This window comes from Hemicordylus capensis, chromosome 3, assembly GCF_027244095.1.
Source record: "Hemicordylus capensis ecotype Gifberg chromosome 3, rHemCap1.1.pri, whole genome shotgun sequence".
In the NCBI taxonomy this organism is placed as follows: domain Eukaryota; kingdom Metazoa; phylum Chordata; class Lepidosauria; order Squamata; family Cordylidae; genus Hemicordylus; species Hemicordylus capensis.
Genome location: NC_069659.1, coordinates 110649614 through 110663464, shown reverse-complemented (window position 1 = coordinate 110663464; position 13851 = coordinate 110649614). Strand labels below are relative to the sequence as shown.

Here is a 13851-nt window from a genome sequence, read left to right as displayed (position 1 = left end):
CTATCAGGCCTGTTCTAGTGGAAACGAAATGAAGGTCTGTATCCCTTGAAGCCAGACCTGGTCATAGAGAAAGACCGTCAGTCCTGGCACTGAGATGCAGCAGCAGAAGGCATTGCCTTCTTATTTTCCTTCGTTTGAATCAAAACAGGTTCCAGCACTTCCCCGAAAAGTTTGCCCCCCTTAAACGCTGCATTAGCGAGATTAGACCGGGACTTTTGGTCAACTTTCCAATTTTTTAGCCACAAATGGCGCCTTACGGTAATGTTGGATGCCAGGGCCCTGGCAGACAAGTGGGCAGCGTCCAGGGATGAATCTGCCATGAACTTGACCGCCTTCCCCAATTTGTTAAGGCCCTGCTGGAGGCTGGTCAGCTCTGGGGGAAACACGGGAGTGAGGTCCTTCACCCAGAGAACAGCAGCCCTAGCAAAGATGGAAGTAGCATTAGAGGCCCGGAGGGAAAACGCTGTTGCTTCATGGGACCTGCGGAGGGCAGCGTCACACTTTTTATCCCCCACATTCTTTAAAACATTCTCCCCTTCCTTAGGGAGCACTACCGCCGTGATAAGGGTGGCCACTTCAGCATCAACCAGAGGTACCTTCAGTCTACTCATGAGCGCAGTACTAGAGTTATACATGCGCCTTACTGCGGGGGGGGGGCTTGCCCTCGTTGGGCCTATCCCATTCACTTTGGAACACATCTAAAAACAGTTGGGGGCAGGTAACATTGATCTCCTGTGAGCGCAAGGAGGGAAGAACCGCTAGATCTCCTTCCATGCCGTCAGGCACGGGCTGAGCCACCTCCTCCAACCGCAATGTTTTCCTGACTTTGTGCAGGAGAACAAGATAATCGGCTTGGAGGAAAAGGCGGTAGTTGGCCTGCTGAGTGGAAGCAAGTTCTTCCTTGTCCTCAGAAAGTTCCCCTTCCTCACGGTCAGACTCTGAATCCTCAGAGGGAATGGGAAACTCCCGACGAGGGCGGGGCAGTGGCACCACAGCAGCCAGAGAAGCATTCAGGCAGCAGGAAGGCAGGGTGGGAGTCCCACTATCCCGAGCACGCGGCTGGGCTGTGGATCAGCGCATGACGTGCCAGGAGCTGGAGCCAAAATGGCAGCTCCTAGGATTTGGGTGGGAAACGTCTGGGCAGCAGGCAGAGCGTTAATGGGCATAGGCGGCCAGGAGAGCTTTTGGAACTCCTCGACCACCACACGCCTTAGCAAAGCCGCAAATTTTGGAGGAATATCCTCATCATCATCATCTGTGCCTGCCCCTTGTGGAGAAGCAGCAGCCTCTGCAAAGGAAAAGAGTGCTTGGCGGGAGGGGTGGAATGGGGATCCCCCGTACCCGATGGACCCCCCAAAGCCCCTAACGGCTCACTTGCCGATGCCCTGGTGTCAGGCTCATGCTGCAGCACCGGAGGAGCCGTGTCTGAAGCAGCGTCACCCCCACCATCCTGGAGGAGCTCTCCTAGGGCGGACGAATGGGGCGTAGCCTGGCTGCCTGCCAATCTGGCCACAGACGAAGCCCTTTTGTGCTTCTTAGCCTTCTTAGAGGCTTTGGCGGCTTTGCGGGCCTGAGAAGAGGGTGCGGGAGAGGAAGCCGCGACCCACTTGGCCTGGCACACAGATTGCACCACAGAATCCTCCGAGAGAGAGGGAGAGACCTCTCTCTCACCGCGCTGAGTCTCTGTCGCCATAGAAAGACACACAGGCACTGCAGTAGAGGAGCTGAAATTTTCTCTCTCCCTCCCCCTCCCCCCACTTTTCTCCCTGCTATCCCTCACTAATGTCGAGGGAGAGAAAGGAAAGCTGGCAGAAAGCTCAGGCAGAGTAAAAATATCCCTCAAGATGGAGCAACAGTGAAAGCAGCGCTTCTGGAGCGAGACAGGGCGAAGAACTGGAGTTCTAGGGGATTGCCTCTCCCTCCTGAGATGAGCCAAAGCTCTTGATTGGCCCTGTCTAGGAGCAGAAGGTTGAGACAACCCAGCATCCTTTGCGGATACAACCCTCCTCTGAGGGAAAACTGAAGTTTCCTAACTATGAACATAGAGCACTTTGCAGTAGTCCAACCTAGAGGTACCAGCTGGTGTACCACTGTTTTCATATCATTCTCTTCAAGGACCGGGCAGAGTTATCGACTCAATTGTAGGTGGTAAAAAGCGCTCCTGGCCACAGCCTCAAATTGAGGCACCAAAGTGAAACCTGGGCCCCAAAGCACTCCCAAACTATGAACCTGTTCTTTCTGGGGGAGTGGAAACCTTTGAGAATGTCTTCACTCATATATTCTTCTGTACTGAGAACTATACCCTGCTGTGTTTGCTGTTAGCCAGAGACATACGATCAAGTAGCACATGGAGTGGGGCATTCTCTATGGTGGTCTCTACTCTGTGGAACAGCATTTCAAGGGTCACCAGTTTGTTATCACTCACTACACTGAAGAGCTTTTTATTTTTAAAAGCATTTCCAGAATATTATCCTTTAGTCTGTGCTGGCTTTAAATACAATGGCCAACATCCAGAGCGATGCACCGATGAGCAATAAGCAAAGTTGTGCTAACGTCTTGAAGGAAACTGATTATCTAGACCCATTTCAAACTGGCTTTAGGGCAGGCTGTGGGGTTGAGACAGCCTGGGTTGGCTTGATAGATGACCTTACCCAGGGAATTTACAGAGGGAGTATGACTCTGCTGGTTCTTTTGAATCTCTCAGCAGGTTCCGTTACCATCGACCATGATATTCTTCTGGATCACTTGAGGGAGCTGGGGATAGGAGGCACTGATTTACAGTGGTTCCACTCCATCTCAAATAGAATTCAGATAGTGGTGCTTGGTGACAGTTGCTCTTCAAAACAAGAGCTACTATACTGAGTTCTTCAGGTCTCCATTTTGACACCAATGTTTTTTAACATCAACATTAAACTGCTGGTTGAAGTCATCAAGGGATTTGGTGCTGGGCCTAATCAATATGCTAATGACACCCAAATCTCTATATCCTTGTCATCTATATCAGGAAATGACATTAGCCCCTTTAATGCCTGCCTACAGGCAGTAATGGGCTGGATGAGGGATAATAAACTGAAGCAAGACAGAGGTGCTCATTGTTGGGGATCGTAATCTGCAAGACAGGATAGAACTCTAATGATACTCCATTCAGAATATTATGAGACTGAAAATGCAAGCTGTACAGAAATGTGTAGGTGGGTGTTTAAACAACATTTTTCTTTCTTTCTTTAGGCTGGGTACGGATATGGTCTGCCAATCTCTCGTCTTTATGCAAGGTACTTTCAAGGTGATCTCAAACTGTACTCAATGGAAGGTGTGGGAACAGATGCTGTAATTTATTTGAAGGTAATAACTTGACTCCTTTTTATAAGGACACTATCAGTAAGACTGTAGTGACTTCTCCTGCTTGACTTCTAAAGCTTTATGGTGGCTAAATGCTTGGTATGCTGGTATCTCTTGTATTCAACACTTTAATGCAATGTATTGGCTTTAATACATATTGATGGTAATTAATTTTTAGCGTTAGTATGCCCCTGGTCCCTGGCAGTGTTCCCTCTAAAAAAAATTTCATCAGTGAGCAGATTGAGTTTTGTTCTGGGCAGCAATATCAAGGCAGTGTACGCACATGTGCATTATTATGTGCCACTATAGATACAGCACACACACATACCCCATAAATATGGAAAGAAAGAAAAAAGTGTACTGTACTTTACAATTCTATTTATCCATCTTGTATTCTAATAGCAATTGTATTTGTCATTGGTGATTAAAAATGGCCTATAAAATAATATTTAAAATTGTCTAAGTTCTGTTTATTTAAATTTGAGTTCATCCTTGCTTTCTTGCTCTTAGCTGTGAAATGTTGATTGTCTGAGTGTTAGTTGCCCCTACAATTGGATAGCTAGTCACAGTAGGCTTCCCATTTCCTTCCAAATGTCCTGGAGATTGGCGCTAACACATGCCTTAGATTAACCAAACTAGCTGCTTGCCAAAGTCAGAGTGTTAAGTAAGGGCTTTAACTGTAGATTTTTTAAAAATCTACGTAAGCAAGGGTAAGAAATTTTTAAAAAACAAAACAAATATAAGCATTGGGGCTTTTCTGTTTTACTTCCCTTGAGAGAGACACATTCAGCCAGCCCAGCTCTGTTTCATCCACTTCCTATTCAGCTCCTTCCCATGCTTTGCATCTACATTCAAATGCTGCAGAAGAATGCAGCTGAATGAGTTAGGCTGCTGCTCCTGCTAGGAGAGGGCAGGTCTAAGGCAGAAAAGCAGAAGTTAACCCTTTTTTAACCATACTACTGCTGATCTCGCTGCTGTGCTACTGCGGCCATGCCAATCTTCTTTCACATTCATAGGGACTGTGCTGGAACTAAATCAGCTGAGGGGTGGGGGTAGAATTGACTGTGAGGGCATGCAGCTTAGAAGGAACAATGGTCCCAGGGCATTGTCAGAGCACACGGTACAGTCCCCTTGCTGAAGCAAAGCAGGCATAGGTCTGGTCAGTGCCCGGTGATTGCTTAGAACTCCATGTATGCCACCTTGAGTTCCATTATGAAAAAGGTAAAGGGTAATAAAAATACAATGTTTGCATTTATTTATTTATTTATCATATTTTTATACAGCCTGATATGTACATCTCTAGGCAGTGTACGAAAATTTAATATAATATTTAAAAATCAGCACAGATTAAAATACACAAAACAAAACAGTAGCATAAAACAGAAATAAAAACAGCAGCATAAAACAATTATTAAAAATAATTCTAATTAAATGCCTGTGAGCACAGGTGAGTATTGAGGGTCTTCCTGAAAACAAACAGAGAAGGAGATGGTCTTATTTCAGCAGGGAGCATATTCCAAAGCCCTTGGGCAGCCACAAAGAAAGCCCGGTCCTGGGTTGCCACCAAATGAGCCATTGGCAACCATAACTGAATCTCTCCAGAAGATCGTAACAGGTGGCAGAGTTCATGACAAAGGAGGCACTCTCTTAAATAATGCTGGACTGAAGCCGTTAAGGGCTTTATAGGTAAGAACCAGCACTTTGTATTTCACCTGGTAACATATCGGCAGCCGGTGCATTTCCCTTAGAACTGGTGTTATGTGGTCCCTTTGAGTTGTCCCAGAGACCAATCTGTCTGCTGCATTCTGTACCAATTGTCGTTTCTGGACTATGTACAAAGTCAGGTGCCCCCCCACCCCATAGAGTGCATTACAGTAGTCAAGCCTGGAGGTTACCAGCATATGTACCAATGTTGTAAAGTCATTTATCTCCAGAAATGGACGTAGCTGTCGTGTTAGCCAAAGCTGATCAAAAGCACTCCTGGCCACTGCCTCAACCTAAGAAAACAGGGATAGCTTTGGGTCCAGGAGCACTCCCAAGCTATGTACCTGATCTTTCACGGGGAGTGTAATCCCATCCAGAACAGGCAGATCTAAACCATCTCTTGGGTCCCGACTGCCCACAGTCAGTACCTCCATCTTATTTAGATTCAGCTTCAGTTTGTTATCCCTCATCCAGCCCAATACTGCCTCCAAGCAGGCATTTAGAGAAGATGTGTCATTTCCTTATGAGGTTGATATGGATGATCTCCGTGTCATCAGCATATTGATAACACCCAGCATCAATCTCCTGATAATCTCTCCCTGCGGTTTCATGTAGAAGTTAAAAAGCACTGGAGACAGTATGGAGCCTTGTGGAATTCCACACTTTAGTTCTTGCTTTACAGGACTGCAGTCTCCAATTGACACTATCTGCAATCTACTAGAGAGGTAGGAACAGAACCACTGTAACACAGTGCCACTCAATCCCACCTCCCTCAGACGGTCCAGAAGGATACCATGGTTGATGGAATCGAAAGCCACAGAGAGATCCAAAAGGATCAGCATAGTCACACTCCCTCTGTTGATAGCCAGTTGGAGATCATCCATCAGGCCGACCATGGTAGGCTCAACCCCATAGCCCACATGGAAGCCAGTTTGTAATGGGTCTAGATAATCTGCATAATCCAAAACTGCTTGGAGCTGAGAGGGCACCACCCGCTCAATCACCTTGCTCAACCATGGAAGATTAGAAACAGGTCTTTAACAAGCTAACTCTGCGGGATCCGGTGCAGGTTTCTTCAAAAGTGGTCTAATTATAGCTTCCTGAAGACAAGGAGGCATCCTGCCCTCCCTCTGAGAAGTATTTATAATATTTATCAGACCCTCTCTCATAATATAATTACCAGATGAGATAAAGCCAAGTTGGACATGGGTCAAGAGAACAGGTTGTAGGATGCACAGTCCGAAACAGTTTGTCCGCTTCCTTCGGAGTCACAAACTGAAAATAATCCAATCTAATTCCATAAGAGATGTTACTGGATACCTCAGCAGTAGATTCTTCAGTAGCTATGGAATCCAGCTCAGCCCGAATCTGACAGATTTTATTCTAAAAAAAAAGTTATTAAAAACATCACAGCGAGTGACCAATGGTTCCGTTTAAATTCAAGGGGGAGGTGGTACATACTAGATCCCTCACAACCACTGTTCCCTCTAAGGCGTGTGCACACACACAAGTTTTCTGATGTCTGCTAAGTTAATTTTAGATCCCGCTTAGGTTGAATCAGGAAGACCCCACCCTGAATGCATGTGCGCACACAGTGCCTTGATACTGCTGCCCAGAACAAAACTCATTCCTCACAGAGACTCTAAGCAGCTCAGCTGGATGTGAATTTGTGGAAGCAATGCAGGCAGAAAAGAACCACTTCTTTGCCACCCGCACTGCCAGAGCATAGATCTTCAAATGTGCTCTGTGTTGTGCCCAATCGGACTTGCGCCGATTCTTGCTCCTTATTAGAAGTAATAAGTAGCAATTTTAGTTTAACATAATTGGCCTTGCATTTTTCTATGTTCAATATTTTGTATAAGACAAAGGTAGGTGTTGCCTTTCATGTATTTAACTTAGAAAGCTAGCAATTACTTTTCATTCTTGGAACCTTTTCCTTGATAAGTGGGACTATACCTAGTTTACTTTTTTTTTTTGGTAGCACTGTCCATTAATTCTTTATTTTAAACCTTTCTCTGTTTTCAGTCCTGGGAAGATAGAAACATGTCTGTAAAAAGAAGCTCTAGGATAGCATACACTGTCCCTAGCTAAAAGTGTGCTTCAGTTTAAAACAGACAGTGGGACCTTGTGAATCTGAAGCAACCTCCAGATTTCTTCTTTTTGTAAGCCTTTTCTGACAAATTTATACTGGCTTAAGTAAGGCTGACACCATCCAGATTATGAAATGGCAAGACTTCAGTAGCCAATATGATATGAATATATAACAGAAAGAGATGAATCGATATCCACATGTCCCAGTGTCTACAAAATTACTACAAAAACCATTCGGAGATTACAAAATCTAGCACCAGTGTGTCTCGAGCATACATGCTCTTTCAGTTGAATGTATTTATACATTTCTGTAAGTAAAGTGTTCTTATGGTCATGTCTGTTGTTGGGGGATGGGTGGGGCGAAACCTGAAACCCGATTCTGTAACTCTGTCCTTTCTTCTTCATTAGGCTCTTTCCAGTGAATCATTTGAAAGACTGCCAGTTTTTAATAAGTCAGCCTGGAGACATTACAAGACCACGCCAGAAGCTGATGACTGGAGCAACCCTAGCAGCGAACCCAGAGATGCTTCCAAATATAAAGCTAATCGATAACTTGCCAATATTTGCACACCTGCATTCAGAAACTATCTCTATTTTGTTCCAAATCACTCTAATCTACAGTAGCCAATTATTTCACTAAAAAGATCTCTTATGGGACTGAATAGCAAGAACAGAGGGGACTTTAAAAGACTGACATGCATTTTTGGTGTGTGTTGTAAGTACTTTGCCAAAATATGTGTTAGTTTGGTCACAAATAACAGAAGTGGTTGCACAGTGACTGCAGTTAAATTACACAATTCCGTAGTAAAAGGGTACTGTGTTTTTGTTTTAAATTGGTTTCTAGTCCTAGGTAAGAATTGGCAAAATTTGTTTGATTCCTTTATTTGACAGTAGTGTCTTACAAAGCAATATAGTGAAACAGACAAATTCTAGAGTAGTTGAATGTGTGCTTAGAAAACTCACATTGCTGCATTTTTATGACACCATGTTATTTGTTATGTTTAAAACAAAAACTTTGGGGGCTCTTGTCTTACCACCAGTATCTGTATACATACTTAGTTCTTTTAGGACGTTTAAGTTATTCTTTCCATAATTCAGGAAGCTATTTTCCCTAGTATATGCAAAACATTCTTGCTGAGCATTGGAATTTTCACTTTGGAATAAGCATTATGATAGTTTTAAAAAACCTATCACCCAGTTGTGGATTTGCAAAACATTTTCCCACTAAGCCAAGCTTAGTATGAAAAAATAAAAAGCCAGTCAGTTTTGACTACCTGCAGCCATTTCAACTAATAGAGAAAAGAGAATTTATTCAGACCAGGTAGCTAATGAATTGGCTTTAAAATGTTGGTCATCTCAAAACCATTCAAAACTGTAATGAAATAACTTGAAAACATGGACAACAAAACAAGACTAAATATTCATACCTAGGAATACTTGAGGAAAACAAGTTTAGCGAGGTATAAATTTAAAAATAACCACTTCCTTAAAAAAAGAAAAAAAGCTACTTTCAAGAAAGAAAACTTCAAATAAGTAAAAACAAGAAGACTGAATGGTTGGAACGACGTGCCTGAAATAGTCTTAGTCAACCACTTGCTTTGATACTATGGATGTACACTGAGCAGTACTTGAAGCAGTGAAGGAAAAATTCTGGTAACGCCTTTTCAAAAGCGTACGCTAGAGTGGAGTGTGAGGGCATTGGAGCACCCAGATGCATTCCTTAGTGTCTGTATTGTATTATGTACATTGGGTTGAATGCTAACCTGCTGCAGAATCCTGTCAGAATCTCGTTCCGCAGGGTACAGCCTATTGTTTTTACAGTAAGAGACTATGAACAATTTCTTTATTTGAATACAGTTTAAGCTGTTGGGAAAAGGAGGGAAAGTTGTGACTTTAAGATATTTTTGTAGGTGGTTTAAGCATCTATATCATCCTTTCCCAAGAATATTAGTATGTGTATTAGCAATTAAATATGAGTTATGCAGTTCAAACTGAGATAGGCAAAAAGCATTGTTCTGGAGCCAATTAGGTTTGCACACATTTGTGTCAATGAGTATATGCATGAATTTTAACAATGTGCATAAATGTTTACAGTGCTGGCACCTATATGTTTTTCTGAGCATTTTCAATCTTTGCACTCTGAAAAATTGAACCAGTACACATGAGATCTGTGTGTATTTTCAGTGACTTATGATTTCATTAAAGGGAAGTTGGTTTTTGGATGATCAGACCGATAGAATGACAAGATAACTATGTACAATTGCGACCGACTTCTATAATTCCTAATATTACTTTGTGTGTAAAGGTTGCCATTCCTATTCGGAAGGTATATCATGGCACCTTGACTCAAACAATGAGATGGATAGGATTTTCTATTAATAAATGTTTATAATTTCTTGACTTTTACCCTGAAAGGGACAAGAATAGGAAATTCCATGGTACAGTCACTAGATTCAGAGAAAGATTGATGGACATGATTATATTTAAATGTCATGTTTCTGCCTTACATGTAACTGTGCCAGCTTGATGCTCATTTGTTTGGTCTGCTAAATACTGGCCAGCTGGTAGAAAGTGATGTCTACATAAAGAGGGGATTACTTTCTTTTGATTCAGTGCCTTGGTATGGTTTGGGGTTAGGTTAACATTGCTGGAGTTTGATATCAATAGGATGTATGGCAAACCGTTCACCTGGCCTAACTTTGCGCCCATATAAATTGTACCTGCAGGTCCAGAGTGATACAAACGTTGACATCCAGACTAGTGTTGCACTAGTGTAACGAGAGAAGTTGCACACACTTCGGAAGTTTGAAGAGCTGTGTGTGGTGGTCAAGGTTGTGCCACCTCTGGTGGAAGACTTTATCTGAGACACATGTGAAGTTGTGCAACATGTTATAAAATATGCTGTTCAATGTTTCAGGATTTTCTGCTAGCTCAAGAACTAGTCTGGAACAGACATTTCTTTCTTTGTGCAATTTCATTGCACTACTTCTGTACTCTAGCTCCACACTAGTCTGGATGTAGACCAGTATTTTTACCTTTTGAAGCGTTCCAACTATATTCACTGCAGAACAACTCGGGGCCAAATGAGACATGGCATGGAGTTCCGTGTTCCTATTTCCAGACATCTTAAAAATGAAAAGCAGTGGACTGCAGTCTGTAACAATAATACTTAACATTTCTATAGCATGTTTTGAGCATTCACATTGCTTCACAAATTATCTTCCTAAACATGACAATGTAGTTGCAGTAGCTCAAGCAGTGATTTGTACCATCATAGCTATCCTATCAATGGCAGGTGTGACAGGGCCCCATGGGAAACCATTAGTTTTGGGGCAAAGCATTCCTATCAAACTGGCAATCAGTTCAGCAGTGCATCATCTGCTTCTTAATTACAGGGGCAAAGGACCAATTGAATCCAATGTAATGGGACTGGCCTCCATCCTGCCAGTGTTTCACACTTCTGCAGTGGTACACCAGAAGTGTGCCTAGTGCACCTGCTGGCACAGGAGACCCATGAATTTCTTCTGTGCCAGTGATCCTAGAAAATTTGCATCTGGTTCTGTGCTCCAGTTAATAAGATTCCATTATGTCTCAGTGACTCAGTGTGATAAATCAGCCCATGGATTAGAAGATAAAGTAAAATTCCAGGAAGGAGTCAGTATATTGAGAAAAGCCAGCTATAGTGGGTCTAGCCACATGAAACCCAAAGGGATTACCACCAGTGCAAACACTTTGAAGATGAGAGAATGTAACTCTTTACGATTTTTTACACTTTTATAGTTACTATTTCAAAATCACTGTAAAGCAAAAGGAACTCTAAAAGTGTACTTCAATAATCTTAAAAGTGTTTGAAGCAGCAAATATGTCAGTTAACTATGCTATGTATGCTCCTTTTAGAAACTACAGAATTACCAATGGCTATATCAGCAGTTTTGAGTAGATGGCTTAACATCCCTTGACTTAAACTTCACTGGAAGTATAATTAGAATATATCGACTGTAAAGAAACCTTTTGCAAAGGATTTGTCCTTTTTCTGGGAGAAGACAGAAAGGGGAACTATTGTACTGAAGAAATTTAAACACACACATGCCCACACCCCTTCCTATTGTTTATCACTACCATTCTTTCAAGATCCATTTGATTTGTGATTCAGAGCAGTTGGGTAGCACTTTCAGCATTGAGAGGTGTAAAAAGCATTGCTGCTAGAACATGTAAATGAGTCACATCCACAAAATAACTTGCAGGTGGTGTTTTTTAAAGAAAAATATTATGGTCATGTTAATTTCTAGCAGTTGAATGCCTAGGGATGCCTTAAACTTAGTATCCTGGTCAGTAGAGCAATAAAACTGGTTCTCTTCTCCAGCTTCTTTCTAGTACAGAGTATGTAAAAATTGTCAGGGATACAACTCATACTTGGATTTTTGTTGTCCTTATTGCATGCCTTTTGATTTTTTTAAAATTTAGAACAGTTTGAGTATCATCTGAATTTTCTTTGCAGATATTATAATTAGTGTTAGGGGATACTTAGGGCAGTATTCCCAAACTTGGTCTTCACTTTCTAAACGTGTGTATTCTTCTGTCCCCTACCCAGCACCAGCCCACTGTTCTGTAGATGAATGAGCAGATATACTCAAGCAATCTCGTATCTATGCAGCCTGCTGCTGAATGCAAGGATGAATTAGGCACAATAAAGGCACTAGAAGTGGAAAATAACAGGACATCTACAAGCCGCCTCCTACAATAACATACAAGGGAACATTATTTTAACAAAGCAGCAGCAAATCTTGAGTTTCATTTTGTTCCCCAAATTAGTCTGAAGTGATGAGACAGTGAAACTACAAACCACCCCCCACAAAAAATCTGGGGGGTTCAGCCTGCCTGGTTCTCCCAAATGACCACCATGTATCATTTCTGTTCTCTTCCCTTGTGGGGTTTTTCCTGGAGGATGTGGGTGTTCCAAACAGTCCCCCACCACCACCTGAATTCAATTTGCTGTCAGAATAGAACTGGAAGACATTGCCAACTGAAAGTGTTTCCAATGGATGTTGGGAGTAGAGACATGCCACCGGGAGAATGTCTGAAATAAACCATAACACATGTGTATATGCATGCACGCGCACACACACTCTCTCTCTCTCTCTCTCTCTCTCTCTCTCTCTCTCCAGTGTCAGGATTGTTTCACCTCTTCCTTACAAGCAGTGGCAGCTTCAGTGCCAAAACTTGGCTGGTAAGAGAAAGGATGTTTTTGTTTTTGGTGGATCTGTCTTGTGATACTTTTCCTCCATGGAATATCATCCCCTCCCCCTGCATGATGTTCTGTGCTTGTCATAGTTTTAGGACATAGAAGGATCTCAACGCTTCTTCCATCATGTTCTTCTCAGCTGAAAATGGTCTCCATACTCGATAGATGCATATTATTCCATAGAAATTAAACTGTAGTTATCTTTAATCCACTTATTTCTGGTGTGTGCCTATTGACCTTTGGGCCAGTTGCTTTAACTCAGTTACCTTGTAGTGAAATCAGTTGAGGATTTTAGTATACAGTATCCATTTAAATTTCCATGACATGCAATGGCTTTTTAGTTTTGTTAGAACTGGGATCAGATGAGATCTTATGTTGGATATTTATTTAGAATGCCTTGAATGAAATGACATTAAAAATGTTTTGGCTTGAGAGGGTCCATGGCATTGCATGCAGATGTTTAGTCCCAGATTGAACTTGCAAATACAGGTGGCCCTCATTACCCATGGTCCTGGCACCTGCAGTTTCATGAATCCACAGTTGGGTCATAGGAACCCAGTTTCTTCATTAATAGGGTGGAAACAGGGTTATTTCCACCTATTTGTGGTTCTTGAGTGGCCAGAAATGACTTCTGACATTTCCTGCTGGTCACCAGGAGTCAACACTGATTCAACGGCACACTTTACCATTTTGTGGCTCATTTCTGCTGCTGAAGCAGCAACAAAAAGTTGGGGGGGGCATTGCTGAAGAGCAAGGTACTGTGCTTATTTCTGCTCCCCCTGCTTTTTCTTGTGATTTTCAGCACATTTTAGTGTGCTTAGGAACCTAAATCCCCAATCCCCATAGGGTTAATGTTTCTTTATCTGCTGTTTCATTATCCTTGGAAATTGGCGGGAATGGAACCCCTGTGAATAATGAGGGCCACCTGTAACACAAGTAGGGCTGGGAAAGACCGTGGAGAGCCACTGCTAGTTATAGTCCAGTATCATCTCCTCAATGGAGCAATGGTCTGCCTTGGAGTTGAACTGAACTTGATTGTGTGGCTGGAGAGAGAAAAAGAAGGGAATTTAGGTTTTCAAGGGATTTCAAGTAGATGGGGTTATTAATTGCTTCCTGTAACTTGTGTTGCAAATTCAAAGCTACAGTATACACTATTCTTTAACTGCAAATGCTGCTTCCCCATTTTCCCTTTTCACTGTGCAATAAAAAAAATTTAAATTATACTTTGCAATTTATGAACTTCTTTTGACTGCATCCAGTTGAATACAAGACTAACTCCCACTAAGAGTAGATGTGACAAAGTAAAGGCTTTTATGGATCAGCACCATAGGTTCAGGAAGAAAGGCCCATGCTAACTTTCTCACCCTAGCAGGGCCCCTGTTCCTTAGAGCAGGTATGGCATTCCCCATGGCTCATCTCCATGCTGGTTGTGTTTTCACTTCTAACATAATTGCCTGTCATGAGACTGGCAAAGG

The 13851-nt window shown here is 42.5% G+C and overlaps 1 protein-coding gene across 6 annotated transcripts in view; it reads left to right on the top strand.

Moving 5' to 3' along the window:
• Nucleotides 1-13599, top strand: part of PDK3 (pyruvate dehydrogenase kinase 3) — a 99784-nt gene extending 86185 nt beyond the window's left edge. For 3 of the 6 annotated variants that reach the window (XM_053306249.1, XM_053306251.1, XM_053306250.1), the window contains exons 10-11: nt 3229-3342; nt 7543-13599. In XM_053306249.1, the coding sequence (XP_053162224.1) occupies nt 3229-3342; nt 7543-7686 (258 nt within the window). In that variant the 3' untranslated portion in view covers nt 7687-13599. The remainder of the gene's footprint in view (nt 1-3228; nt 3343-7542) is intronic. The other 3 variants (XR_008318897.1, XR_008318896.1, XR_008318898.1) reach the window with 3 other exon arrangements.
• Nucleotides 13600-13851: the final 252 nt, after the last annotated feature.